At 50.2% G+C, this 11,303-nt stretch overlaps 1 protein-coding gene across 1 annotated transcript; it reads left to right on the top strand.

The window, feature by feature from the left end:
* Positions 1-269: 269 nt before the first annotated feature.
* On the top strand, positions 270-10,792 carry glcci1a (glucocorticoid induced 1a). The gene is given in 10 exon segments (XM_035430655.1): positions 270-473; positions 475-826; positions 5,688-5,764; positions 5,767-5,809; positions 6,502-6,566; positions 7,136-7,228; positions 7,857-8,009; positions 8,970-9,162; positions 9,762-9,882; positions 10,379-10,792. Coding segments are annotated over 10 exon segments (1,461 nt in total). The 5' UTR covers positions 270-431; the 3' UTR covers positions 10,701-10,792.
* The last annotated feature ends 511 nt before the right edge of the window (positions 10,793-11,303 follow it).

Here is an 11,303-nt window from a genome sequence, read left to right as displayed (position 1 = left end):
GTAATTTAGTAAAGTTCGCAGATTTCAGAGTACATTTTAACCACGAAGAGAGAGGTCTGCTCAATAACTTTTTGTGGCGGACATAGCAAGCTACTAACCAGCTAGCGAGGAATAGGATTGATTTCCTGGTCAAAATACAATCTTGTCAAGGTCCAGTTAGTTTAGCTAAATTAAAACAAGTTATCTGGCCACAAACAGGTTAGATGTCTGCAGATCGCAAGCTAAACAACCTAACTGATTGCAAAGTCGCACATATCCAAGGGGCACAGGAAGCTAAATGATTTCTAAAGCACAATTTATTTTCCCACGAATGTGAGAATAATATAGGTCGACTATTATTTTAGCTGACGTATATAAGCTTTGTCAGTTGATATTTTAGCCAACGTTATTTTTCTCCATCTAAAAGTGTTGTTACTCTCTACCCGGTATTCATGTCAACACCCTCCAAGACCTTATCACAACCCCCATCAGCAACGGGTCAAACGCGACGAGGGGTCCCCAACCACCCCAGCCGACAACACCACCAACACCCCCACCCCTGGACGCCTGCTGCCCGCGCACGCCACCGTGCCGTGCCAGCTGTTGCGTGAAAACCACAGCCCAACCCGCCTGCCCACCTCACAAGCCTCCGCCTCCTTCTCCTCCTCCTCCTCCTCCTACTCTGTCGGGAGCAACACGGAACCGACGACATCGAGAAGCCCCAGTCCCGCCAGCCCGACGCAGTGGCCGGCCAACCCGGGAGCAAACGGGTCGGTGGACGCCAGGCTGACCGCAATACGGACACGGTCGTCGCCGGACAACAAGACCGTCTCGCCCGTTCGCGGAGGTAATGATTGGTGCATCCGAACGGCTGCAAGGTAGCATCTCCTCCATCCGGCGCCAGTGGGTTTCTCTGCTAGGCAGCAAGCCTGCCTCCTAATTTATGGATGCAATGTAGGTCATAAGCGATGTCTGCTTGTTTTTGCATTTTATTTCCTCAAACCGGTTTCTGCGAATCTGAGGGGTCCATCTAACTGGCTAATTAGCCGTGTCAGAATGATCGGCTAGCTGGCTAATCATTTTGACTGCCCAACTAGCTAAGCTATCATAGGAAGCTAATGCCTACGGCCCCCTCAGATGTGTGCTGCAAGTCTGGCCGGGGATTATTGTAATGGAAGATGATTTGTTTTGCACAAGATTCGTGGGTGCACAGCTAGCGTGTAGTGTATCCCTAAGTATCCAGGTACAAAAGTGATCCTCCTTGCATGAAATATATATATTTTTGGTTTGTTTATGTTCCTGAGCGCATAGCCTGACAATCAGCTGTTCTTGGGTAAAATTTCCAGGTCAAGACTAAAAAAAAAAAAAATAGAAATGACTGCGGACGTGGGGAAGTTGACAGTTTGCTAGATTCAAACAAACAATTTGTAGAATTACGTAGTGACCCAGAGGTTTCCGCTGCAGCCGGTATACTGCCGACTACCCAGTGCAATGACGTTGTTTAAGAACAGAGCCGACCTGCGCTGGATGGATGCGTTTTTGCGCCGCGCAGCGCTTAGCTCGCCTGGCTAACTCGAAGGTCGCACGGCCACAAACGCCAGGCCTACATTTGTGGGACGTAAACAGGGGGAAAAAACAGTGCAGGAAAAAAAGCCCCCCCCAACGCATCATGCAGCGCTGTCACCATTGGCGCGGTCTGCGCGGCTATTTTTAGCACGTTGTTATCGGACTTGTGACGATGCTGGAGGTTGCGTGACATTAGACGTCCCCTGTGCGGGTTCAACCGCGACTCCTTCCTTTCGGTGGCAGCGCAGTGGCGAATGGGAACGCGAAGGCCGCTGGGACACACAGGTACTATATACCTGTAAAAAAAAAAAAAAAATGTAAACAATGTAAATTACCTCACCTCCCCCAAGAACATCCAGCACAGTGGCCCTCTCCCTGGGTTGCTAAATTTGGGGGGAGAGGGGGGTGCCCCAGCGATGAACTGGAGTGGTTAGCACAGTGTCCTGGTCCAAACCAAACAATAATCAGGTCAGGTTACTAATGTGTTGAAATTTGCAGTTGCTTTACCAAACAAAATTTAATCTAAAAAAATAATAAATCAAAATTATGATTTAAAAAATATGAAATGCTTCCTGCAGAGCAGAAACAGATCGCTGAATTTGGGGGTGGGGGCGGGCTCCACATTATTTCTGCTACAGTAGATTGCATTTTATTGTGTCTGTGGCCCTAACACTCGGGACATTCTTCTGAGTTTGGGGGGGGGGGGGCAGTAGGGGGCGTGAATCTCCCAATTCATGCTACCACATTCCTGCCGTCCCCACAATCTCCCGGATCCCGCTGGTACTCATAATGGCGTCTGCCCCTCCCCCCCCCCCCCCCCCCCGCATCCTCTTACCTTTTCACAAGATGGCCGCCACCGCCGCTGTCGTTGTGCGAGCTGCACTGCGGAATCCGCAGGTCTCGGCGTTCGGGACAATACGGGGGCCGTCCCGTTCCACCCTCCGTGCCCCCCCCAAAAAAGCCATGACCTCCAACCCTCTCCTAACTGCCATGTACATTTCTGCTATTTGGGTTGAGAGGAGTCCTCAGACGAAAATCGGGGGGGGGGGGGGGGGGGGGGGGGGGTGCCTCTTTGACTTGGCGGAACCCCCCCCAACCCCCCCCCCCCGGACCAACCGGAATGCGCCAAACAGGACAGAAACAACCAATAGCGCTTAGCGTACGGGAGGGAAATTTAGGATTTTTGGTGTGGGGTGTTATCCTGTGCTCTCCTTTTCTCTCGTTGTTGTTGTTAGGGTGATCATTGGGAGAGCTGTGTTGCTACAGGTTGTGTTTCTCATTTTGGGGTCAGTCTGTAAATTTCGGGGGTTTGACCTGAAACGGTGTTGTGGTCAGGGGTGTCCGGTTGTGGTGTGAGCCGGGTGCTCGTTGCGGTTGTGCACACTGCGTTCGGTGATTCAGCGGTAATTCATTTGGTACAGATTTCCTGCATTTGGCAGATCTCATGCTGTGTGTGGTTTGGGTTGTAGAGATTTGGCGGTGTTTGGCTGATGCGTGTGTGTGTGGTTTGGCTGTAGAGATTTGGTGTTTGTTTGGCTGATCTGTGTGTGTGTGTGTGTGTGTGTGTGTGTGTGGTTTGGGTTGTAGAGATTTGGTGTTTGTTTGGCTGATGTGTGTGTGTGTGGTTTGGCTGTAGAGATTTGGTGTTTGTTTGGCTGATCTGTGTGTGTGTGTGTGTGTGTGTGTGTGTGTGTGGTTTGGGTTGTAGAGATTTGGTGTTTGTTTGGCTGATGTGTGTGTGTGTGGTTTGGCTGTAGAGATGTGGTGTTTGCTTGTGGGGCAGGCCAGTGAGGTCACTGAGAATTGCGTTGGCGGTTTCGTTACTGTTTCACTATTCGATGAACGACCTGTCCGTCAGAGCCGCCGCGTGTCCGTGCACAGGCTCGGACCACGCTTACGGGGGTTACCAGGGCAACGGGACAGCAGCCATGGCAGGAGATCGGGGGGGGGCGGGGGGCAGGGGGGGCGGGGAGGTGACATTCCATCATGTGACCTTTTGGATTCTGAAAACGATGACATCACTCCTTACGCCAGATGCACAGCAACAATGTTACGCCTCTGCAAAAAGTCATGACCTGAGGCCACTGAATAAATCACTAAATAAATAAATACATACATACATATTATGTTTATATATAAGTTAATGTAAAAACAGAATATGTATTGAGAGAAAAGCGAACGTGCTCATGTCTGGCTTCCCGTTTCTGAGCGGTCGGGTTCCAGACGCACCCCAGGTCCGCTCTTCGAATCGTACGCCGCGGCGTCGTGGCTAACTGACGCTAGCATTCCGCTGTCCCAGCGGTCATCAGCTGCTGCATTCTGGGGAGCAGATTTTTTAAACGCTGCACGAGCGCCAAATGTTTTGCGTGCACAAATCATAAAACAATATACAAAATAAAGCATTCTGCAAGTGCGTATGAACGTATAAACAGAGCAGCCGGCCGTATGTAAATATGCGCGGATAGTATTTATTTTTGTGTCATCTGTGAGAGGTGTGCTGTGCAGACGCAGACCTGGACGCAGACACTGCGCAGAAGCGCAAATTCTGCTCAGTTTTTCATATGTTGTTCTATACGGTCTAATGTATACACATGCCAATTTACAGAGTCGGACCCTCTTGTAGTTTTTGTTCAACAAAAACTGTTATTGACCGATAAAGCAGGGGAGACCAGCTCCGGTCCTGGTTTTTGTTCCAACCAGTTACATTAGTTTTAGTTTTCTGTCAGCTCTATATACTAAGTTGGTTCAGTTGTTAGAATACCCTCGCAGTCTGTGGCTGTAGCTGGTGCTTATACAGATGTTAGATCAGTATATGATTCAGATAATTAAATAATTAAGAGTAAATGTTGGCACAAAATCCTGAAACAGATCGACCCTTGTTGTGCAGCCCAAAACAAACAAAACACTATATTTCAGAAATGCTGTAATTCAACGACAACTCTGGGAAATTCTGGGGATATGCACATTACCAAAACATAGTTTACTCGTGACAGACAACCTGTGGTAACCGTTTGGTTTTGGGGATGACCAATCACCTTGCAGCTTTGGAAGAGGGAGAGGCAAAAAAAAAAAGTGTGCCTTTCACCCATAGTTTCATTCAGCGATTGAATGTGCTATAACATGTATAACATTTGTAGCCATAACAACGCTGGCGGTTTAAAAATGAAAGAAGTATTTCTGCCGCACGTGTGTTTCCTCAGATGTGAATCACACACTCATCTGTCCCATGTGCTTTTGGCACCTGGGGAAACTTGCACTGGCAGGAGCTGAAGTGCTGTAATCTCAGGAACTTAGATCCCGGATCGGAGACGGGCAACGAGGGCCAGGTCCCATCCCCATATCTGGGGTGTCCTTTACTGACCTGTTTGTTTTGGTTCCCACGGTGATGTCGGAATGTTGGAACTCCGTTCCAGGAAGTTTGGTCAGGTGTGGCAGCCTGGTGATTGACTGGTAGAGGCCTGGTGCGCAAAGTATCTCTCACACACCCACACACACACACACACACTCACACAAATACACACGCACACACACACACACAAACAGACAGAGACACACACACACACACACGCACGCACCCAAACACACACACTCACACACACCAAAACACACACACAAACAGTCCCACTGTCATTATGGTAACCTTGTCCTGTTTGGGTAGAAATGAAATTGGGGCATTAGGTAGTGTATATTTTACTTATTTCCTCTGGGCTTTGCTGACCCATATCCACCAATGAGAAGCCAGGCTTTGATGACTTGTATCCACCAATGAGAAGCCTGGGTTTTCTGACCCTTATCCACCTATGAGAAGAGAATTTTCTGTCTGAAGACATCTCTCTCTCTCCTTCTCTGTGTATTTCCTCCGCTTCCTCTTGCCATAATCTGGCAAAAACAAATACATTCACAAATACACATACGTACTGTACACACACACACACACACACTTATGCCTGCATTCATACCGTAAAAAGTCACTACTTACCTTTCAGTCAACGTTCGATTGGAAATGAGAGATCCATACCAATCAGTGACTGGAATCAGGCACTTGAGTGCTGATTGGCTGAGAGAGCCAACAGATGCGGCGGCCTTTGAGATCCACAGTGACTGAATAATTGCGTTCTGTCTGCCTCTCTCTCGCCCCCTAGTGGAGGACAGGTGTAAGGGCGCTCAGGTGTGCAGTTCCTACTCTGTTCCCTGGGCCTCGTCTCTGGGCGGTATATCGTAGCGCCCTACCTGACGGGCCAGTGGCCACGTGACCCCCCCCCCCGCCAGACCCCCCCCCGTGCGAGAGACAGAGACACACAGGTAGGCAACCCTCCCCCCACTTCCTGTATGTCTGTTTCATTCTGTAGGGTCATTTTCAAATTGCTTGTAAAATTGACAGCAATATATACCTGACCCCCCCCCCCCCCCCCCTCGAAAAAAACTAAAGTTTAAACTGCAGTCACATGCAGGTTTGAGGTGAATACGGCCAGGAAGGGCGGAGGTACACCCTCCGTGAGAAAGCCCCAAGGTCTCCTTCAAAGGAGACGGAGAGAGCTTTTTGGAGGGAAAAAATCCTGAAACGTTTTAGTCTTGGAATCGGGCTTAGAACCGCCAACCGCGCTTCCTGCTTCTGCAGCGCACCCCTGCGCTCACAAAGAGCGTCTTTCACACACGCAGCGACCAACCACATCCCACAGCCCCCCTCCTCTTCCTCTTCCTCCTCCTCGGCTGACTGTGAATGAGGGAATTCACTGCGTTCTGCGCTCTTAACCCACCCCCCCCCCCCACTCAGCAAGGGGGCTGCTAAAACCCCCCCCCCTCACACTAGCTGTGCAGCTCATTAGGGTTATTAAACGTGATTGATCTGCCTGTGTGTGTACTCTGCTATAGACCATATGTAATAATAATAATAATAATAATAATAATAATAATAATGAACTTCATCTGCAGACTCCTGGATGTTGGACTGATAAGTCGGGAGAGAAGAGGATCACACAACAGCGCTCTGTGTACTGGTGCAGCACCGTCAGCTCAAAGAGGTACCCCAAAACAGCGTGTACACCCCAACAACCACAGCACCCCAAAAACAATTACACACCCTCCACAGTGCTGACCAGCTCAGAGGGGTACCCCCAAAACCACAGCACCCCAAAAACAATTACACACTCCCCACAGTGCTGACCAGCTCAGAGGGGTACCCCTAAAACCACAGCACCCCAAAAACCACTACATACCACACAGTACGTACTAGCTCAGAGAGGTACCCAAAACACTGTTCCTGCAATTATGTGTTTATATAATGAGAGAAAGAGCTCAGAAGCCAGATTGCTTCAGTGTACCAACAATGTACCCTCAATTTAACATAAACCTTGACATTTTATTATAAATACATACAGACGTCAGTTTAATGCTGGATCTATTTTGGGAAGGTGTACCAGTTGATTTGATTTTAATTGATTTGTGTGTGTGTATTCCTTTAATTGTCATTTACTCTTTTCTTCCGTCGTTCCTTTCTCTCATCTACCCAATGCTCTTTCTCCTCTCTCTATCCCTCCCTCTCTCTCTCCACTCCCCCCCTGTCTCTCTCACTTTCCTCCCTCTCTAGCAGATAGCTAAACTCAGGCAGCAGCTTCAGTGCAGTAAGCTGGATAGCGGAGAGAGAGAGCGTGTTTCTCCACAGCAGGGAGCCAGCCAAGCGCAGGTGGGTGACAGCCAATCAGCTCTCTCCCTCCTGTGCACACACCCAGTCAGCTCTCTACTTCCTGGATCCACCCGGCCATGTGCAGATGGCCCACAGCCAATCAGCACTCTGCCTCCTGTACCCACAGCCAATCAGCTCTCTCCCTCCTGTGCACACACCCAGTCAGCTCTCTACTTCCTGTATCAACCCAGCCAAGTGCAGATGGGCAACAGCTGTCTACCTCCTGTACCCACAGCCAATCAGCTCTCTACTTCCTGTACCCACCCACCCGGCCAGGCCCTGGTGGCTAACAGCCAATCAAGTCTCTACTCCCTGGGACAATACAGCCAGCTTAAATAATACATACCAGCGTGCAAAATTCCACCAGCACGTGCAAATCTCTACTGAGCATGTGCAGTGAGCCTCACGGTGGCTTCGACCCCAGTGGCAGAGAGAAAAATGGAGAGGGAAAGACAGACGCATGCCCAGGCATGTCTGCGGCTTGCAGTGACTGAAAAGGGAGAGGCTGTGCTGCTCTCTCTCTCACACACACATGCACGAGCATGCACACACACACACACACACACACACACACACACACACACACACACCTGTTAACGTGCCTGCTGGCCCCGTGCCCTTTGCCCAGGTGTCCATGTCGAGGCCTGGCCAGATGCCGCTGTCTAACATCACGGTGCCCAAGGCCACCATCTCCAGAGTGCCCAGCAGCATGGAGGGAATCAACCACGAGCTGGAGAAGGTCTTCATCAGAGACAGCACTGCGGAGAGAGAGGAACTGAAGGTACAAACACACACACACACACACACCACCATGTACACACAGGCACACACGCGCACACACACACACACACACACACGAGCTGGAGAAGGTCTTCATCAGAGACAGCACTGCAGAGAGAGAGGAGCTAAAGGTATACACACACGCACGCACGCACGCACGCACGCACGCACGCACGCACGCACGCACGCACGCACGCACGCACATGCACGGATGTGTTTATGTAAGATTTCCGACAGTGGAGGTGCTAGATGAGCAGTATATGTGTTTTTATAACGTATGTTTAGATGTGTGTATATTTCCAGTATGTGTGTATACGGGCGGTATATGTGTATATATGTGTGGTATACATGTGTATACATGTATACACGTGCAGTATATATGCATGTATTTAAGCGTATGTGTATATATATATATATATATGGTATATGTATGTGTGTATATATATATATATTTGTATACATATGTGGTATATATGTGTGTATATATGTAAATATGTGCAGTATATGTATGTATATATGGTATATATATATATGGTATATATATGTATATATATGCAGTATGTATAAGTGGTATATATTTGTATATATATGTGTATGTATGTGGTATATATGTATATATATGCAGTATGTATAAGTGGTATTTGTGTATGTGCAGTATGTATATATTTGTGATATATGTAGATGTGTATATATGTGTAGTATATATGTATATATATGTGTATATATTTGTGATATATACATGTGTATATATGTGTATATATTTGTGATATATACATGTGTATATGTGTGTATATATTTGTGGTATATATACATGTGTATATATGTGTATATATTTGTGATATATACGTGTATATATGTGTATATATTTGTGATATATACATGTGTATATATGTGTATATATTTGTGGTACATATACATGTGTATATATGTGTATATATATGTGTGTGTGTGTCTGTCTCAGGCGTTGGAGGTGCCGGACGGGCGGCGGGCTCCCTTCCCTCCCCAGCAGCGCAGCAGCAGCACCCACAGCGTGGACACGCAGGTCCCGTCCGCCCCCGGGCGCTCCAGCAGCTGCTCCAGCCTCTCGCCCTGCCCCTCCCCCGCCTGCCCCCCCGGCTCCCGCGACGACAGCCCCTACTACCCCGAGGACAAAGGTACACACACACTACCACAGCCCCTACTACCCCGAGGACAAAGGTACACACACTCTACTCACACACTACTACAGCCCCTACTACCCCGAGGACAAAGGTACACACACTCTACACACACACTACCACAGCCCCTACTGCCCCGAGGACAAAGGTACACACACTCTACACACACACTACTACAGCCCCTACTACCCCGAGGACAAAGGTACACACACACTACACACACACTACCACAGCCCCTACTGCCCCGAGGACAAAGGTACACACACACTACACACACACTACTACAGGCTCTACTGCCCCAAGGACAAAGGTACACACACTCTACACACACACTACTGCCCCAAGGACAAAGGTACAGACACTCTACACACACACTACTACCCCGAGGACAAAGGTACACACACTCTACACACACACTACTACCCCGAGGACAAAGGTACACACACACTATTACAGCCTCTACTACCCCAAGGAAAACTCCTGCTGCGACAGCTACTACAACTGCACACGCTCTGTGACCCTTTCCCGTGTCACCTGTGACCCAGGCCACGCTGCTGTCCCCTGACCCCGCGACCTCTGACCTTTCTCGTTGCCAGACAGCGGGAGCAGCTCCCCGCTGCCCAAGCTGGCCTCGTCGCCCAAGCCCAACAACAGCTACATGTTCAAGCGCGAGCCGCCCGAGGGCTGCGAGAGGGTCAAGGTGTTCGAGGAGATGGCGTGAGTACCGCACCTTACCCCCCCACGCCACCGCACCTTACCCCCCCACCGCACCTTACCCCCCCCCCACGCACCGTGCCCCCCCACTGCAACGTACCCCCCCACGCCGCCTCTGCGCCCCCCCCCCCCCCATGCTGCCTCTGTGTGGACATTACGCACAGAAGTATTATAATTACACTATGCTTTGTAAATATTATCACAACAGTACAGGACGTGGAATGAGGACAGTGAATCCTGTGATGTTCGGTTTACCCTCTCTCTCTCTCCCCCTCTCCCTCACTCTCTCTCTTTCTCCCACTGTATCTCTCCCTCCCTCTCTCTCTCGCCCTCCCCCACTCTCGGTCTCTCTCCCTCTCCTTCACTCTCTCTTTCTCCCTCTCTCTCTCTCTCCCTCCTGTCTATCTGTCTATCTCCCTCTCTCTCTCTCTCTCTCTCTCCCTCTCTCTCCCCCTCTCTCCCTCTCCCACCTGTCTATCTCCCCCTCTCTCTCTCTCAGGTCGCGGCAGCCAGACTCCGCCCCTCTCTTCTCCTGCCCGGATAAGAACAAGGTGAACTTCATCCCCACAGGCTCCGCCTTCTGCCCCGTCAGACTGCCCCCCGGGCCCTCGCTCTCCGTCCCCGACGACGCCGCTGGCCCCAGCTCCGCCCCCCCGGGCACGGGCAGGCTGGCCCCGCCCCTCCCCGCCCCCACTCAGGTCTCAGCGAGCACCAGCACAGACGACCTCCCCCCCGCCGAGTCGCCGCTCACCCCCACCGACGGCCAGCAGGGGGAGCCCTCGCACCCCTGCTCGCCAAATCAGAACTCTGACATCAGCTAATCTCCGGTAGAGCTGGCCTCTGCCGCACACACACACACACACACACATACACACACACGCTCACACACACACACACACACACACACTCACACACACACACACACTCACACACTCACACACACACACACACTCACACACACTCACACACACACACTCATACACACACACACACTCACACACACTCACACACACACACTCATACACACACACACACTCACACACACACACACACACACACTCACACACACACACACACTCACACACACTCACACACACACACTCATACACACACACTCATGCACACACACACACTCATACACACACGCGCGCGCTCACACACGTATGCACAGACACATGCGCACTCACACACACACACACATACACATATACACAGACACACACATATACACAGACATACACACGTACGCACGCACACACATATACACAGACACACACACACACACACATATACACACACACACACACTCACACTCACACACATACACACACACACACACATACACACACACGCACATGTGCTCATAGACATACACGCATGCGTACACACACACGCATGCGCGCACACACACATACTCACACACA

This window comes from Anguilla anguilla, chromosome 8 (assembly GCF_013347855.1).
Source record: "Anguilla anguilla isolate fAngAng1 chromosome 8, fAngAng1.pri, whole genome shotgun sequence".
Classification (NCBI taxonomy): Eukaryota; Metazoa; Chordata; class Actinopteri; order Anguilliformes; family Anguillidae; genus Anguilla; species Anguilla anguilla.
The sequence above is the reverse complement of the archived record's forward strand: the minus strand, read 5'-3'. Positions and strand labels throughout refer to the sequence as shown.